General features: G+C 41.3%; 1 protein-coding gene across 1 annotated transcript in view; it reads left to right on the top strand.

Moving 5' to 3' along the window:
* cacna2d3 (calcium channel, voltage dependent, alpha2/delta subunit 3) overlaps positions 1-18,588 on the top strand; it is a 28,178-nt gene extending 9,590 nt beyond the window's left edge. Inside the window, exons 6-39 of the mRNA XM_028406060.1 lie at positions 502-664; positions 1,139-1,270; positions 2,881-2,941; positions 3,006-3,156; positions 3,254-3,328; positions 3,448-3,537; positions 5,572-5,685; positions 6,641-6,719; positions 8,073-8,206; positions 8,549-8,566; positions 9,783-9,854; positions 10,327-10,407; positions 10,496-10,570; positions 11,392-11,475; positions 11,587-11,658; positions 11,755-11,816; positions 11,916-11,983; positions 12,378-12,423; positions 12,538-12,635; positions 13,097-13,190; positions 13,427-13,522; positions 13,635-13,756; positions 14,290-14,367; positions 14,458-14,519; positions 14,608-14,652; positions 14,727-14,789; positions 16,205-16,275; positions 16,359-16,434; positions 16,604-16,644; positions 16,746-16,801; positions 16,964-17,081; positions 17,181-17,293; positions 17,584-17,666; positions 18,356-18,588. Of these exons, the coding sequence (XP_028261861.1) occupies positions 502-664; positions 1,139-1,270; positions 2,881-2,941; positions 3,006-3,156; positions 3,254-3,328; positions 3,448-3,537; positions 5,572-5,685; positions 6,641-6,719; positions 8,073-8,206; positions 8,549-8,566; positions 9,783-9,854; positions 10,327-10,407; positions 10,496-10,570; positions 11,392-11,475; positions 11,587-11,658; positions 11,755-11,816; positions 11,916-11,983; positions 12,378-12,423; positions 12,538-12,635; positions 13,097-13,190; positions 13,427-13,522; positions 13,635-13,756; positions 14,290-14,367; positions 14,458-14,519; positions 14,608-14,652; positions 14,727-14,789; positions 16,205-16,275; positions 16,359-16,434; positions 16,604-16,644; positions 16,746-16,801; positions 16,964-17,081; positions 17,181-17,293; positions 17,584-17,666; positions 18,356-18,448 (2,886 nt within the window). The 3' untranslated portion in view covers positions 18,449-18,588. The remainder of the gene's footprint in view (positions 1-501; positions 665-1,138; positions 1,271-2,880; positions 2,942-3,005; positions 3,157-3,253; positions 3,329-3,447; positions 3,538-5,571; positions 5,686-6,640; positions 6,720-8,072; positions 8,207-8,548; positions 8,567-9,782; positions 9,855-10,326; positions 10,408-10,495; positions 10,571-11,391; positions 11,476-11,586; positions 11,659-11,754; positions 11,817-11,915; positions 11,984-12,377; positions 12,424-12,537; positions 12,636-13,096; positions 13,191-13,426; positions 13,523-13,634; positions 13,757-14,289; positions 14,368-14,457; positions 14,520-14,607; positions 14,653-14,726; positions 14,790-16,204; positions 16,276-16,358; positions 16,435-16,603; positions 16,645-16,745; positions 16,802-16,963; positions 17,082-17,180; positions 17,294-17,583; positions 17,667-18,355) is intronic.
* Positions 18,589-18,901: the final 313 nt, after the last annotated feature.

Here is an 18,901-nt window from a genome sequence, read left to right as displayed (position 1 = left end):
ACAATTAGCATGAAACATTATAGAACTAGATTTTGTTAATAAGCTTTTTATGGTTATGGTGTGTCATTTCAGCTGCTCTTTAGCTCTAACATTAACAAACCAAGTATGCTGTGTAATGTTGTAAAATGAGATGCAAAAAAGCTTCAAATGTGTAGATGTGCAAAATATGCAAATGTGGTGTACCATTTATACACATACAGTAGTCAATCCTCTGTGGATTTTCTGAAGTGGATTCAGAGATGGTTTGATGGAAGCATTTTCTGTTTCTCTCTTCTTTGGAGAGGAGGATCAGTTTGATTAAGAACATTAAATTATATCCTATTTCTTAGAATGTGTATATGAGTTTTGTATTAAAGTAGACTTAAAAATTGGAATTTATCATTTAAAGGTTGCCATAATAACAATCATTAATGTTCCATTTCTGAACTAAAAAACAGCATATATGATAATAGTACTCACTCCAACCTCCAGTAACTCCACCTGCTGTATTCTCTCTCTTAGTACGAGTACTTTAATGCTGTGCTGATCAATGAGGTGGACGAGGAGGGCAATAACGTGGAGCTGGGGGGAGAGTTCATCCTGGAGCCCAACGACCACTTCAATAACCTCTCAGTCAACCTGAGCCTCAGTGTGGTGCAGGTGCCCACTAACATGTACAACAAAGGTGAGCGCTGCTGCAGGATTATATGAGCCTTGTTAAACTGCAGGAAGCTGCAGAGTGAGTGGTGAAAGTGAGAAATAGTAGCTGGAGCTGCATAAGTGTCACAGGCTCAGGGAAGTGGAGTTGGAGGGGGGGATCGATAACAGCTAGACATAAAGAAAAAGCAACAGCAGACCTTTGTGGAAAGATGTTGCTCATACGGTAGCTGCTTCTTGTTGTCACCTCTCTTTCTGTGTTGCTTGGGTTGCTTTTGTTTGGCTGTAATGGACTCCCCATAACTCTCTGTTCAAAGCACAAAAGGAGGCTCATCGGCAGGAGGAGGGGAGGGGATAATTTAGTCACAGGCTTTGTATCTCCTTCAGAGGGGGTCAATAAGGGACAAAGGTCAACCATGCACTCCGTAATGGGGACCAGAAAGGCTACCATTATCACTGTTTAATTTACTTGTCCTTACTCTCTGCCTCTCTGCCTCCTCAGATCCAGACATTGTGAATGGGGTTTACTGGTCCGAGGCGCTGAATAAAGTGTTTGTAGATAACTTTGAAAGAGATCCAACTCTGACGTGGCAGTACTTTGGGAGCGCCAAAGGTTTCTTCAGGCAGTACCCTGGTGAGTCAGTCCTTATATTTCTAGGAAAGCGTGTGTGTCTGTGTGAGAGAAAAGAAAGGGTTGTCCCCTGGGAGCTGTCAGCCATCAGTGCAGAAAAAAAACAGATCAGAATAAATGATTTAGGATTACTAAAAGGGTAATTTGGCTAATGTTGTAATTTTACAGACCATCAGAGAGGATGCATACATACAGGCTACAATTAATCAGAATTTGTCGGTGTTGGTCTGAAGCCATACTGAGGAACGGTCTACAACCAGGCAGTGTTATCAGGCGGTTACAGTGATGTGAAACACGCAGCTGGCCCTTTGTAGTGCTGAAGCCAAACCACAGAGATGGCATACATACACATACATGACATACATTGCGACATGCATGTTGTATGCTGAGACAGAAACCCCACACAGATCACAGATAAGGCATATGTTTTATTTTTAATAATAATGGAATCCTTTAACTACTTCATTACTTTTTGTTACATCCTGTAAAATAAGTGTAAACACAGATAGAAACTTTTTAATTATTACCAGTTTCAATAATTTTACCAAAATAAAAGAAGAAAAAGTACTTTGCCGATTATTTCTTCTTATTTCAGCTCATCCTCACCAGTCAAACAGTAACACAGGTAGATTTCTTTAAGACAAGTGGTTGTTTTATTTGCCTTAAAGAAATCTTCACATACCTGGTGCCTTCTTGTAGTCATGTAAATACATAGTATACATACATACATAGCATACATCATGACACAACACCAAATAAATGGAAGCTTGTTGCAGTTAAAATGTGTTTAAGTGTGTGTGAAAGGGTCTGTTTAAAGCTTACTGTAACCCATTTTTAATGCCTAAACCTGACCATGTAAATGAAAATGACATTAGTGAGGAGTTATGAAGCATCTAAATAAAATAAAGCAACTGTTCCACAGAGAACATGAGCCTTGGCGTCCTGGATAAAAGTCTGGATTCATGTTATAGGTACCATTCAGACCTCTAAAGGTTTTTTTTGTTGGCTTCTATTAATCATTCTGGGTACATGACGGTGACAATTAGCCTGTTTCTATTACAAACTGCTCACGAACCTCCAACTATTCCATCTTCTTGCGATGAAGTTATTGGTTCACACCAAAAATGAGCCTTAAATTTTTAATAAATCCATTTTTAAAAAAGGATTCCTTGAGCAGGTGACCAGTGTAGCAGACAGGAGCACACACTGGATCTGTGGTGACTGTTTTCTGTTCTGTTTTCAACTCTGAGGCTCAGTGATGTGTTTTAATAGTGTTTTTGGACCAGACTGGAGCTCTGTGGCACAGACAGATTTTCCCTAAGGACACACAGTCAGCATTGCAGTTAATGGCAGAATTATTTTACTTTGTTGGGTTTAATATTGCACTTATCGTTTAGATGCACATGGACGGAATTTTCTATATGTCAAACCTCCCAGTATACTTTATAAAGTGAGGTTCAGACTACATGGGGTTGCTTTTGTGTCTACAGGCTCGTTCACACACAGAAAACCTAATGACACCTTGATTAAAAATGTATTTATGGAACATTACAGCCTGTTGCATACTACTGATGGGCTGAGAGACGTGTAAACACTGCACTTCTGTCCCACAGGAGTAAAGTGGCATCCAGATGAGCATGGTGTCATCGGCTTTGACTGCAGGAATCGGAAGTGGTAAGTTAAACATAGGTTATGTTTGTTTTTTTGTCCACACGTGTAATTTAACTCTGTATCACAGGTACATCCAGGCAGCGACATCTCCCAAAGACGTTGTGATCTTAGTAGATGTAAGTGGCAGCATGAAGGGGCTCAGACTGACCATCGCCAGGCAGACTGTTTCCTCCATACTGGACACACTGGGAGATGATGACTTCTTCAACATCATTGCAGTGCGTTTACTGTCTCTGTTTTATGGAGCTCTGTCTTCCTTGAAACGTAAAGTGTGTTAATTTCATTCTTTTTTTATCTAAATGTAAATTTCTGCAGTACAATCAGGAGATCCACTACGTGGAGCCCTGCTTGAATGGCACACTAGTCCGCGCTGACAGAACCAACAAAGACGTGAGTCCCCTTTTCAGCAGATCGGCTTGACTTTATGTATGTAGATCACATCGGGTTGACTTCACGCGATTAATGTTTAAAACTTCTTTTTTTCCCCTACGTTTGTGGTTATCTGTCAGCATTTCCGTGAACATCTGGACAAGCTGTTTGCCAAGGGGATCGGGCTGCTGGGCGAAGCTCTGAGCGAAGCGTTCACAATCCTGAGTGATGTAAGTTCCACTACAGTAAACTGACGGTTTAATGGGAAAGCTGTTCAAACATAGATCTTATATTCAGATGAAATAACACAAAGCAGATCAACTAAATTCTTATTTACTGTTCACTGATGACAGTGCTGTAATATCAGCGTTCGTAATTTTAAAATGATTCATTTTTTTTATCGATTCATTTGACATAAAAGTAATGGATTTCTTCATGTGCCGTATCACAAATGAATTTTCTCCTCGTTTAATTCAAGGACTCCACTTGACCAGAAAAGAAGGAAAAGTTTTATTTTATAAGCCATTTGTTTTCCCTGACAGGAAGTGTTCCACTACAACACTCTGGGTGTTCACAGCTAATCATAAAGAAGTAGCACACTCTGGTCAAATACATTTGAGCATTTGGGAGGTGTGTCGCCTGTCGAAACGCTCCAGTGGTATCCCCGTTCCGCCCTCCAAACACAGACACATCTATTCTGAAGCGTGATTAATGGCTCTAATTAATGTCAATGATTAATAACAGTGCTGATTGGAACACAAAGGAGATAAGGCCAGGAGCCACGCCGCACTTCTTTTTATCTCCCTGTTTTCAGGCAAGCTTTGGCTGCAGCACTGAAGCTGAGGGAGTACAGCTTTTACCTCTGCTTTTGTCAGATTAATTAAAGCCCTGCAATGAATATGGTAATCAGGTAGCCAGTAGCCTTCTGCTGAAACTCATTGATACAACACCGTCCAGTGAATTAAGTCAGAAAGCAGCTTATCACTGACCAAATCACAGAGAGACACAGTCTTCACTTGACAAGCAACATTTATTTCAAGCTGTGTTCAGGTGAATGAGAGAAGTGTGAAACAAAAATGCACACAGAGCTTTCTTTAACAAACCCCGTGAGCCCAAAGAACTACACAGAATTTAGTATTAATCATCTGTAAATCTAAAGATTTGTAATTGATTAGTTTTATATTAACATCAATACTCTAGCAGCCCACCTTATTTATTTATATCCTATAATTAACTTCTATATTTATCATTTAATATAAACAACATAATATAGATTTAGCCTCATCCCATTGATCTGAAAGGGCTGTTGGGCAAAGCCCCTTACACATTGTTAATAATACAAAAAACCTGCAGTGAGCATCATACTATATGGATGACTTTCTGCACATTGTATGACAATTTTTTTATCCCTTATGTTATTGCTTTGTGACATGGCATAGCACATTGTCCTGGTTTGCTGTATGTTGCATTGTCATTCACACGATAAGCCCTATGAACTCGCTGTAGAAGGCCTCAGATATATAAGATATTAGTCAACACTATGCTGTTTTATGTGACGCAATTAGATTACAGAAATAATAGTGTGACATGTGAGTGTAGCAAATTTAACATTGACGGTGGACCCCGGCCTTGTGTCAAGGGGTTAAATTTGTCACGGTGACCAAAAGAGGGGGCCTCCGTGAAATGGGTCTGGACTGGACTGTGAACATCCCACAACTGTGTCCACTGTAGTTTTTTCTTCAGAAATAATTGAACAGAGACTTCCACATTTCACCAATCAGAATTGAATCTATCTATACAACACAGCAATGTAATGTTGCTTTGTGTTGTGTTACTATATGATGCTTTATGGTCCTTCACATACTAGTTGCCGGCCCCTTAATGCATAAGAATGCTGGTGACACACTCCTGACATTAAACAGTCAAATAAGTGGCCAGTGCCATTGTATATTTATCACTTTGTGTATATGTGTGAGCTAGACCTCCTGATGCTTGGCCTGTGTAATCTCAGCAGGTGTGCTCAGCAGGGTTTATCCTCTGGTCGTGCCACTACACGCTCCTGTGTCTCTACACATTTCTACTGTTACAGGTCAATAAACCACTTAATTACTGCACTGCTTCTTCTAACATCAGAACAAAGTGCAGCACGTCTTTCAGGTTTATTTACTTATGTGCATTATGTTTAGCTTATTGACTGATGACTTCACAAGCACCATAGTCAGATATAACACAGAGTGTGTGTTTCTAATGTGTTTTCTGTCTAGTTTAATCAGACTGGACGTGGCAGTGTGTGCAGCCAGGCTATAATGCTGGTGACTGACGGGGCAACTGAAATGTATGATGATGTTTTTGAAAAGTATAACTGGCCTGAAAGAAAGGTAAGTCATGATCTCCCGCTCTCTCTCTTCTCTCTCTTCCTGTCTCTCTCTCACTCTCTCTTTTTCTGTCCTGTCCTACACAGTGACTAATTTTCAGTGTTGCACGTCTTCTTTCTGCTTGTGCTGCAGTTTTCTTGCATCAGGGATGAATGTAGATTTTAATGCTATGTGCCTGGTGGAGGTCCTGTCTGATGAAGAACTGGTTTCTTACTTCATTATCAGTCATACCTCTGTAGTATAAAATCCATGTCAGTTTGCTGTTTTTCCGTGTGTTGACACATCACGCAGCAGTATTTCCCCCACGAGGAATGAAACACAGGAAATGAACTGCTTCTGTGGGCAGCTCAGTCTCAAAGGCTTCGTATTCTGCACTTCTTCCTGGACTCAGCACTGTGCTCACAATCCTTTGTCGGGCTCTCTTTGTAAGAACTAAATGCATTCCAAATGAAATGAACTCACAGAGCAATAAAAGCAACAGCTCAGGGGCTTTTGTTCAGTCCTATCAAGCATATGTGTGTTGGCAGCATTTGGCAGAGCGCAGGGCAGTGTTTGGCAGAGTAACCCCACCCCCCACCCCGCTCATACACCCTCAGGGCTGCTATATGGCAGCCATTCACTGTTTTCTATATGCTTTATGCTTAGCAAAGCATCTGGAGCCAATGAGCCGTACAGGTCTGGCAAAGTGTCACACAGCGTTCTGTAAAAGGACAGTAGCACATGCCCACATGCCCAACAAAAGAAAATTAATAGAATCTGACTGAATACACTGAAAGAAACTAACAAAATATAAGAGAGTGGATAAAAAAAGGAAAGGAAAGGAACACTGATTCCTGAGGAGGTGTTAGAACATATAGGTGGCTGAAGTTAGATAGAATCAGGAAGATGAAGTACTGAGGAGACACTTTATCCTCCTTTCATCTTTGAAACTCTTGACATCTGTGTGTCCTTTGAACAGGTGCGGATATTCCCTTACCTGATTGGACGAGAGTCTGCGTTTGCTGATAACCTTAAATGGATGGCTTGTGCCAACAAAGGTGGGATACTTTTTGATAAACACTTTCTGTGACAGCTTCGTGTTGCAGCGTTGAGCAGGCACTAATATGATAGATGGAGGATCTGCGGTTTGGTGGGGTTGTGTATTTGTAAACCATGTGTGTTTGCTGCATGTATGTGCTGGCTTTAGATTCTTTCTGCCAAGAGGCAATGAAGTGGCACTCGCAGAGGTCAGGGGTCAATCTGCTCTAATCCCTCTTCCTGTCAGTGTCTACCTCTTGGCTGCTTACTGCTGATGGCTCCCTCGTGTCAACGCTCTGGATGAGTGCCCTCTGGATGGGAAAGTCATAGCAAGGAAAAAAACAGATCACAGAGGGATTGTGGAATGACAAGCCCCAAACCTCCTTCCCCATACAGGCCCCCACTGTGAAATAACCTTACATGTCCACTGTGAAACATTGTCAGCAACAGCAGGAGCTGACGCAGAGTTAAATGATTCCTGTGTTGCTCCGAGCTAAAACATTGAAGATCTGCTGCAGAGGGTTTCGCTGCAGTCCAGTAATGTCAGGGTCATCAGCTGTGGAAAGTAGCATTAGTGTTACTTCAACACAGCTGTGAGGTGCTTAACTTTGCTGGACTGTATTTTCAGAAATGTTAAAATCCTCCAAGTACCACCACTGATTATTTTTAATATTCATAATATTATATTATAGTTATAATTCACCTTTAGTAAAATATATGCATGTAAGAGAGGTCATTCTCCACAGTGGCCTTTTTACTTGTGACACTACCCTAGATTTTGCTGTCATGTTTGTATAGCTACCACGGAGGATCTGTCCTTGGCAAGCTTTAAGCTACAATTACACACACCCACTGGATTCAGAGCAACAAGACTGTGTCTGCCCGCAGTTACTTTTTTCTTTCAATGGAGCCAAAGCCACACTGATGCTAATCTGTTGTCAAGCTAGACTTGTCATTAGCCTGTTTGTCATATTGAGAGATTAGTAGCTGTTATATCTCTCCGATTAGTTAATTACCCTAATTTTAAGCCTGTGATGAGGGCTGGTGCACTATCAAAGAGGAACAACATACTAATTAACTTTAAGATCCATGCTGGGTTAGCTTAGCTTGAGCCACTGCCCCAGTTTGCATCATATTCTTTGACCTATCAAATTGTTGTTGACTTCACTTTCACCACATACTCTTACATCACATATATACATATATAGACATGTATAAACATTGCTTGTGTATTTACTCACCCTGTCTGAAGGGGAAGACAAAAGGTTTTGGTTTCGTTAATGAGTCTGAATGCATGTTGGGCTGCTCTTGTGGGTTTATTTTGTAAAACCAGGGTATTCGCCTTTTGTGTTGATGTGTGTGTTTTATCGCAGGGTATTTCAGTCAGATTTCCACCTTAGCGGACGTCCAGGAGAACGTGATGAGATATCTTCACGTCATGAGTCGCCCAAAAGTGATCGATCACGAGCACGACACAGTGTGGACTGAAGCTTATGTGGACAGTGCTGTAAGTGTGTTAGAGCTTTAAGTCTTTGTTCAAAGCTGTGTGTCTACATTTGTTTGCCAAATACCTTTAGTTAGGCTTTGTACTGTTTCTCCATTGGTGATGCGTTTCTATTATTTTGTCCATCTCTGTACTGTACTGTACTGTGTACTGTGAGCTTGCACATGTGCTGGTCTGCTCTCTCATCATTACTCTTCATGCTGCTGCAGTGATCCCTCATTATGAGCTCCATTAATCTGCATGAATCTTTTCCCCGATGTACATCTGTGTCCACAAAGTCAATGCAGAACGTGCAGACTTCTACTCACTGATGATTCAATCTTTATGTCTCTTCTCTCTCATCAGCTTTCTCAGGCTCATAAGGTAAATATCCACATAATGTATGATTATATCTGCAGATTGTATTGATTAGAATTGACTGTCTACTTGACTGATTAAACAGCTACTTGTGTTTCTTCCATTTCAACTTCATGTTTCAGTATTTTTGACGTGAGCAGAGGCTCTTCTCTCTAAAGGGGCAGAAACAGTACAGAAGCATTTATCATATTTCTACCAGTATAAAGACGATGAGCATGCACACACTAAAACACACTCTCACACACACACACATACAAAAGGGTTGGGAGATTGTCCTCTGGAGTGTGTGCTCTTGTATCTCAGCCTCAGACACACCATTCATCATTCTGTGGATCATTGCACTTTATCTCCTAAAGCCCATAATAAAACTGACATTGGAGGGGAGACCAAGAAAGAGGGAGAGCGAAAAGAGGGAGAGAGAGGTGGAGGCTTAGACGTCCATAGGTTTACCTGACTGTGTGTGTGTGTGTTGAAGACTGAAGCACCCCAGTTTCCTCTTCCATTGTGTGTTGTGATGAATTTAAGGACCCTCCATTCTTCATTTTGTCATGCTAGCTTGTACACACAGCGGTTCACGCCGCGTTTGGCTTATGTGCATGCACATACACAAATGAACATCAGCCACACATGGGCAGACACAGGCACACTCAGCTGCATCATCTCACAAGGTGAGGGAATAGCAGACCTGCTTTAACAATGCTCATGTGCCTCATTATGTCAGCCTTCATCCTCCAGAGCGCCTTTCAACATTTTGAAGCTGGATTTAAATATTTTGTGGAAGAATAAGTCCTCTCTTGTAAAACAAAAAACCTTCACATGTTTTATAAGCTTTGTCTTTGTTGGGGATCTTATTTTCCACCAAACTCGTGCCCCTCCTTTTGAACTGAATAATTAAATTTAATGTGAATTAGCATCCATGTACATTCCATGTTAATAAGCTACTGTACTGGGTGATTAGAAATATTATTAATATAATTGTATGTGTTCATTACAGTAATTGATTAAGCAAAAACACACTATTAAACCTCACTAGGTAAAAGAACACATTTAAATGCTGGGTCTGTTAATCAAACCATTGGTTATTGTTTGACCCTTATTAGGTTTACAGATTAATAACAATGATAGGCAAATGTATTCAGGTTCAAGTAAATGTCGGTTCTCATTGTGGATTTAAAAGATTAAAGTGTATTAACAGTAAATATCATTTTTACTTTTTCTTCAGCTGAGGGACAAATCAGGCCCCAGTCTGACGACCACAGTAGCCATGCCTGTTTTCAGCACCAAGAATGAAACGGTGAGGACATTAAACATTTGTTTTTGTGTCTGGAAACATTTCGGTTTGTTTCAACAAAAGATGAGGTGTCTATTTGTGTTTAGGTTATCTCTTTATATCTGAAAGTAGTCATCCTCACTCTGGATTGTTTACACACTGGTTTGATTGCCTCTCTCTTCAGAATAGAAAATGAATGGCAGCTTTTTTTGTCCGTTAGCTGGTAGTAGCTCCTTGAGATATTCTCATTCACATCAAGACAGTAGGTTAAATCACAGGGACAGACAGTTATTTGTTTAGAAGTTGGTAGTTTTTCTTCAAAGACTGTTCTGATCCTGACAGCGCAGGCTGCTAACGCTCAGCGCAGGCTGCTGACGCTGTCCTTAGAACCTGATGATGTCCAACAGGGCATAATCTCCTGGCGCTGCAGAGTGACTGAACATTAATGCAGTTTTTTTTTTTATCTGAAGTTTGTGTTTTGGATCTTTTCATGCAGAAGAACCAGGGTATTCTGTTGGGGGTCGCAGGAACAGACATCCCTCTGCAGGAGCTGATGAAGCTCATCCCCAAACATATGGTACAATCAGCTGTCTTACACAAGATGAATGTTTTCACACACGCTTTTTCCTTCATTCTGTCTCACGTGTCTGATTTTCTGTCTCTAGTTAGGGATCCATGGATATGCATTTGCCATCACAAACAATGGCTACATCCTAACACATCCAGACCTCAGGCCTTTGGTAACTCTGTTTTCTTTACACATAAACATTGTCGCAGCATTCCCTGATTTTACCCTATTTTTCCTTCTTTTTGTAACCAAAAATATGAACTGAACGCCTCGGGCACACAGAAAACAAATGTGTTATCTGGTTAGGAGGCTACCTGGGCTCGTATAGTCTGTAATCCCCACCTTTTCCTTTGATGTATGCATGCAGGGATAAAGGCCACTCATAGGGCTGGCTGGCCTGAGATTTCCCAGAGGTAACTTAACACTCGCTGGCAGAGACCACAGCCGCTCGCCCTGGGACCGCTGGTTCCTCAGGAGCTCTGGCTGTGCTAGTGGATCTGTGTGTGCCAGTGTTAGTGCTATTCCTCTTTGTGCAACTGTGTGTGTGTCTGTGCTGGTTCTTTGTGAGTTGTGTCTCTTTGTGGCTAAAAGTGTGCTGTGGTTGTAGTCATTGACTTGTTGTTTCATGTGGATCGGGACTACATACAATAGCAGAGTTTGACATGTTCAGTTTAATGCACTGACCTGTTTGAGCGTGGACTTTCTATCAATCATATTAATCGTTTTTAATTTACCTGACAGTGTTAATTTCACAGACGATTTGTTAAATAATTACTCAGCAAAAGCTTGATAAATAAGAGCACAGAGCAAGTCTTCCTTTTAAGAGTGAAAGACAAAAGACGGATCAATTCATCTGCTTAATATCAGACTCATGTTATATGTGTAGATTTCACAGTTGTGTCTGAGTAGATTAGATAATATGTTTTAGGCTAAATAAAATGTCAGTACACTGCAGGGATCATTAAACTGTGTATATTGTGTTTCTCTGTGTAGTATCAGGAGGGTCAGAAGAGGAGGAAGCCCAACTACAGCAGTGTGGATCTGTCTGAGGTGGAGTGGGAGGACAAAGACGACATTGTATGTGTCAAAAACCATATTAGAAAAATAGAAAAATATAGCTAAAGAATTTTATTATAACTTGCTGCTGCATCAGTGACCCAGCCTCTACCTCTCTGCTTTACATTTTAGCTACGCAATGCAATGGTGAACAGGAGGACAGGGACGTTCTCTATGGAGGTGAAGAGGACCGTGGACAGAGGGGTGAGTGAGGCGGCAGATAAAGATGTTTAATGTCTCCCTATCAGATGCCGGCTGTTCTGTCTCTGTGGACTAAAGCAGTGAATCTCTTCTTTTTAGAGGCGCGTGCTAAAAATGCACTATGACTATTACTACACTGACATTAAAGGAACTCCATTCAGGTGGAAGAAAAGTTTTATTACACTGATAATGACTTTCTGTCAGTTTATGTGTCGACTCCAGTCGAAGGTTGACTGAGTCAGTGTTTGTGCCTCCTCCAGTGTCGGAGTAGCTCTCTCCAGAGGTCACGGAAAGTACTTCTTCAGAGGAAATGTGTCACTTGATGCAGGTACTTCAGTCAACCATCATCATTTCTTTAACAATGAAAATGGGTACATTCACACTAATGTTTCATTACAACAAACTTCTTTGAGTCATTTGAGCAAGCGTTAATGCTTGGGTATTTTAACATGGAGGTCTATGGACTCTCTGTTTGTCTCTGTGTGACGATATATATGAAAACTGTTTATATGAAACATCAACAACCTGATAATTCACGTCCATGTTTATAATTTAAAGGATAGTGTACGTCTGAAGTGACATATTGAGGAAACCAGGATAAGATGTTTTTGTGACCAGCACATTACTCTTAAAAACCTGATGATGATATTTGTGCATGTGTAAACACACTGAATGCATTGCAGAGCAACACTGCTGAAGCGTTACTGACTTGTGTTTTTCAGGGCTCCGTGATCTGGAACAGCCAGATGTCGCCTTGGCAGATGAATGGTAACGTAGGGGTTATGGAAGTGGGCATTCATGCGTTATGTAGGTTATCCCTCTGTGTTCATTGGGGATCCTGAGGCCTGTGATCTAACAGCATGGCTCTGTTTGGAACCACAGGACTTACTGCAACACGGAGGAGCAGCACGAGCACCGTCACCTGACCCAGATTCAAGCCATCAAACTCTTCATGACGAGCCGGAGACCACACCTCAAATGTAAGAGACATCAGAGCAGGACTCGAACTAGATAGGTGGAAAGTGACACTTAATCAAGTTTAGGCCTTAAGTATTATTTCGAGATGTTTTTTCAAACAGCAGTGTGTAGTGGGCTTACTTTTCAGAAGTCTTTTCAGCTCCATCAGGTCATGACTTTTCCTTCTAAACTTTGAAGAAAATAGTCCAAAACTGTAAACAGATTCGTGTATCAAGACCTCTTCTCTCCTTTCTCATTAATCATCTGACAGCCTCACATTTATCTGCTGACCCTGAATGTAGAACTGTATGTAAAGTAGTTCAAACTTACTCCACCTTCAGCAGCTACAATAGTAACATGCTGCTCTAACAATGATGCTTCACTATTAGTAACCCGGTGATATCATGTGTATCAGTCCACCACCACTGAATTTAACAGTGTGAGCAGGGTGACCCCCGATTGAACCGAGCGCTGCTGTCTTCAGGTGACAGAGAGCTGATCCAGGAGGTGTTGTTTGATGCTGTGGTCACAGCTCCGCTGGAGACCTACTGGACTGGACTGGCTCTCAACAAGTCAGAGTAAGAACACGTCTTGCTTTTCCTTTCAGGCAACAATTATTGTGATGAGAAGATAACAGTATTGTTTAAATAGGAGCTATTTTGATGGTGGTGTGAGGGGTGATTGATGCATATGTGACCTGCACTCAGCATGACTGTCAAAATGGCGACTACTGAGCGCCATCATAACATCAGCGGTAGATTTGAATTCTTTTGAATTGTCCACACACACTTACTGCACCGCATCACGCCAACAGGAACTCAGACAAAGGAGTGGAGATCGCTTTCCTGGGCACACGTACTGGTCTGTCGAGAACCAAAGTGTTTGTACCCACCGATCAGCTCTCCAATCAGTGAGTCCTTCTGCTTAACAGTCCTCTAATCATTACTTACAGAGTGAGGCTAAGCTGTGATGAATCAAATCCTTTGGTCCCCTCCTCAGTCTCATTCTGTGTGATTCCTCAGAGACTTCCTGACAGCAGAGGACAAGGAGGGTGTGTTTAATGCTGATCACTTCCCTCTGTGGTACAAGAGAGCGGCAGAACAGGTCCCTGGCACATTCGTCTACTCCATCCCAGTCAGCACAGGTATACAGAACAAACCCTGTGAGGTTCTAAACATGAAGACACGTTAACTCATTGCTGCTAAAGCTTCAGTTTCTTGCATTACATTACTGTACTTTTTAGAGAGTTCTCTGTACTCCTTGGAGTTTCAACATCTAAATAATCTTTTATGTCTCTCTGGCTGTTGTGAAGGCTGGTTTTTACTGGTGGGATGTGCAGCACAGCTCACCTCCCTCACTTTCTGCAGTTAATGTGGGCCCGCACTCCGTCTGCTATCTGGAGGATGGAGAAATCAACTCCCCCTCTGCAGGACATTTAGCACCCCTCCTCTGTTCATAATAACTGCATCCACTCAGCCTTTGCCATCATAACCTGAAATGTTCTGTCACAGCAGCCATTTCAGGAATATTAGAGTCATCCAGCTGGACTGGGCTTCATTACTGTAAAGAAATTGACTGGGTCAGAACCGGTGTGCCTTCAGAGCCAGCTGACTCAGCCTGCTGAGTGAAGGACGCCATCTAGTGACCAGGAACTGTAACTCTTTTCTTTATTTCTAGCTTTAGAAAATAAGAGCGTGGTTTTGGCAAGTACTGCAATCCAGCTCCTGGATGACAGAAAGTCTCCAATCGTGGCGGGTAATGAATTCAATACCATCTGTCATAATATTCTGTTGTTTAGCTCCACTTCTCAGGTTAACACACACCATTGTTTGGTCTCTGTCTCAGCTGTAGGGATCCAGATGAAGCTCGAATTCTTCCAGAGGAAGTTCTGGACTGCCTGCAGACAGGTAACCACACACCCACCAACCCACTGACAAAAAAAAGCTTCCTGACGACCTGTGAACCTGAACCACATTCTGTTGTTGTTGTGCACAGTGCACGGCCCTAGATGGAAAGTGTAGCATCAGCTGTGACAACGAGGTAAAAACATTCATCTGACTTCATCACATTTTTCAGATTGTTTTTAGTAACATAATCTCTTCACCTTTTTTAAGGACATCAACTGTTATCTCATCGACAACAACGGCTTCATCCTGGTGACAGAGGAGTCGTCGCAGGTACTGTGTGCATGTGCAAGACCTCCTAGACTGCTTCTGGTTAGTGCGCATGTTCACCCTTCCCCCCAGGGACTCACTAACATGTGTATCTGATAAAGAGGTCACACATTCTTTAGGTCATTCAGTTAAAAAAATTGTCGGTTGTATGAGTCTGTAGAAAAATAACAGACAACTTCTGTCCACTGATTTAGCTGAGGGTAAGTTTGTCTATGGTGCTTTTTCATAGCCAGCATAATTCTAATGTCCTCTGTTTAGAGAAGCAGACAGGTGTAGAAGCTAAGTGTGGACAGGGTCAGCAACAAAATTAGTTTTGCTCACCTAAAAAAATCAATATCCGTTTAAGAGTACACTAAATATAGAACATAATCATTACTTTACCCTCCAGTCAGGCAGCCTTTTCTAACAGGGAACTGAAGCTGTTGTATCACTCTTTTCATGGCCTTCGGACTCCACAGACAGAAGTGGCTTTGAGGAGAGTGTAGATCGATAAAACAGCTTCAGCCTCTCATTGGAGAAGGCCGTCTGGCTGCAGTCATTCCCAGCTGACCTCCATCCACAGCGGTGCATTGCATGGTTTTTGTGTTTTTGCTCCCTGTGTTTTGCCTCCACAAACTCCATTTAAACAAATCCAAGCTGTTTCTTTATAGTTACATATATCTAGTTTTTCCATTCAAATGATGTTTATAAAATCATTTGATGCCACATTACCTGCTAACAGTGTGAATGGTGCCTCCTCCATGGGCTGAATGAGTCCACAATGGCACTATTCAGCCTACTTTAAGTGTTTGGGGTAGGAACAAAGATGACATAGAAACAAAGATGATGTCAGTCATATGTCAGATATATGTCACTGTAGCCATTTGAAGGTGGAGTTTGCTGGCAGCTATCTATAAAATGGAGCATGTTATTCTCTGTGTGGATGTTATAGCAGAGCCAAAGAGGCCTGAGAGTACAGTCTGATGAAACAAAGATTAGAAAATGAGAAAGAGTGATTATAACTTATGCTCATTAGTAAGAGATGAAAGAAGAAAAGGGATGCAAGACTGTTGGCAATGTGGGGTTGCTACGGCTAAATTAGTCATAAACAGTTGGCTTATATTATATGCTTTGGAGCTTAATTGATGTTGGGCTGTGTTAGTGAAGTTGTCCACTCCTCAGTTGTTGTTATTTCTGATATACACTGGTCCTTGTCCATCAGCATGTAAAATACATGTGTATTATATTGTTCATAGAGAAGGTACCTTCTGCATCTTCCAAAAGTAGGGGGAGCCCAAGAGCAATTTTTCCATTAAACTCCATTGTGTTGCTTTAATATATCCAGTTTTCCTCAGGCCCTGTTTCTTTCCAACTCTTCCTACTGGTTAAAATAGTGTAAATAAGTTAAATTGTTGTTGTTGACACAACTTGTCCCTCAGACAGGGCTCTTCTTTGGAGAGGTGGAGGGTGCTGTTATGAATAAACTTCTTCAAATGGGCTCCTTTAAAAGGTCAGAGACACATGCTGACACACTTACTGACACAGACCTATATGCTGTTATTAATGTGGTGTTTATTATGCCCTGTGCTGCAGGATCACACTCTATGACTACCAGGCCCTTTGCAAAGAGTATGCTGGGAGCAGCGACAGTGCTCGCACTTTATCAGATGTAAGTCAGAGATGAGATCATGTGATACATCTGTAGTACATGGGACCTACATTTGTGTACAGGCTGATCATCAGAACATCAGCCACAGTGCCACAGTTAGAGTGTGTGAAATGAATGGCGAACAACCCTCAACTATTTGTGACATGTATTTTTTCTTTTGCTATTTCAGCCTTTTACTGTGGTGAAGTGGCTTCTGACTGAACTTGTCATGTAGGTATTTAAAAAACATATTTGCTTCGTATTAATGTTAACAGTCTCATAACTGTCCAAACGTTGGTTTCATTCTGATGTTTGTGCTTATTTGTTTGTAGTTTCCTGCTGGAATTTAACCTGTACAGCTGGTGGAATATTGATCTTTCAGTTAAAGGTGACTGTAGCTGATGATAATTATAGTCATGTGTGAGTGTGTGTGATAGAGGAGGGTGAGTTTGTGACAGTTTGAGGGTGAGAAACGAAAACCTCGCTCTGTTTATCTTTGGTTTTGAGAAACCTGTGTGGTTCAGTAGAACTTGCTTTGTCTCACATTCAGCTCAGAGGTCTCGGGGTAAAACCATGATGGTGCCATGTGACACGGAATACCCCGCCTTTGTCTCTGAACGCACCATCAAAGAAACAACAGGCAACATTGACTGTGATGGCTGCATCAGGTACAGTTTAAATAGTCTGTGTCCCAACTAATAATTGTATTATTATGTGTTTAACAGTGAATATTCTGCCATTTTCTCCCTGCCTGTGTTTGGCTGCAGGTCTTTTGTCATACAGCAGATTCCTAGCAGCAACCTCTTCATGGTTGTGGTGGACAATAAGTGTGACTGCAGCAGTGCTCCTCCAGTAACCATGGATCCCATCGAGATCATGTATATCCTTTCCAGATTCCAGAGAAAAAACGTTGACTTTTCATTAGATGTGATATTTAAAAAGCAGTTTGAAGGTTAAAGTTTTACAGCAGGCCTATAATGGAACATACACATTCTACACATTTTTTTGTTTTTTTAGAAGTGACCTCCAGAAAGTGCTCCACTGCCATTATTAGTAGATTTATTTTCTTTTACATTTACCCACAGACCTTTTAAACACCTCTTCTTAGTGCAGCTCTGAACTTTGCACCACTTCCAGGTGATTTTATTTGCACCCTTGACTCCTTTGAACACAACGAGTCACTAAAATGTGACAGACTGAAGTTTCAGAAGGACAGAAAGAAGCCAGAATCATGTCATCCTTTCCACCCTGAGGTATGACTATGACTACTGATTAGTTCTTCATAGTGGTTTATTGTGTGACGTATATATTAGTAGCAGAAATGTACACTATACTAATGCTTTAATTTCTGTTTTAAAAGTATGTCTTCAATATGTGTCCATACATATCTAAACATGTGACATTTATGCTATTATTTGTGCCAGAGAGAAATAGGAAAATTTAAAAAGCAGAATGAGGCACAGACAAAAAACACAAGCCTCAAATAGAGATGTGGAGTCAGGAGCATATATGTCAGTTGTTTTATGTACCTTAAAAGAATGTCATTGTTGTGTGTCAGTGCAACACTTTGTGGGTTTTCATCATAACTTTAGCAGTAATGATAAAGGGTACAGAAATACAGTCAGGTTCAGATATATTGAAACCTGACAGTGCAACTTTTTTGGCATTTGGCCTGTGTACACCACCACACTGAACTGCCTCACCTGCAGTCAGCTTCCAGAGTAAAGAACCTGGATCCTCTTTACTGGTCAAATCAGTCACCTGATCCCAACCCAAGCCAAAAACATATGATTGTTCCAATATTTCTAAACCTGACTGTAAGTCATAGAGTGTACTAACACACATTTGTTTACATCTCTGACCATTCATTGTCATCACTGCCAGAGACAACAGTATGTCCAAAGTGTTGAACATCTGTCACAATGTGCCGTGTCTTCTTCAGGAAAATGCCATGGAGTGTGGGTCAGCAACACGCCTGTACGGTCCGCTAACAGCAGCTCTGCTGCCTCTGATAGCAGCGACCGTCAGCAGGTGACCGTCAGCAGCAGCTATGGACGTCAGTAAGGACTAATGCAACAAAAAGATGCTTATAAACACTTAGAGAACATGGCTGATCAGAAACGAAGTTGCTCATACCTCCACAGCAGGCAGCCCTCTACTCAGACTAAATCTTTATCAGTAGCACTAAGACATCCATTAATGCAGAAAACACAAAAGAACACAATGAGAGGGCTTGGAGACTTTGCTCAGAGCATCGTAGCTCACTGTCATGTTGTTCTGAATGTGTGCTGCAATATTTAAGAGAAAAAATGCAGTATGTCAAAATCCTAATAGTACAGGGCTTTATCATCAAAACAAGTCTTTAGTGTAAAGGAAATTAAATGTTTGTTGTGAAGGAGAAAAAATGAAAGAAAATGTCTGCAGAATGTAAAGTGTACTTCTGTTAAATGTGGAAAGAAGTCTGTATTAATGAGAAAAAAACAACTGA

Source organism: Parambassis ranga, chromosome 5 (assembly GCF_900634625.1).
Source record: "Parambassis ranga chromosome 5, fParRan2.1, whole genome shotgun sequence".
In the NCBI taxonomy this organism is placed as follows: Eukaryota; Metazoa; Chordata; class Actinopteri; family Ambassidae; genus Parambassis; species Parambassis ranga.
The sequence above is the reverse complement of the archived record's forward strand: the minus strand, read 5'-3'. Positions and strand labels throughout refer to the sequence as shown.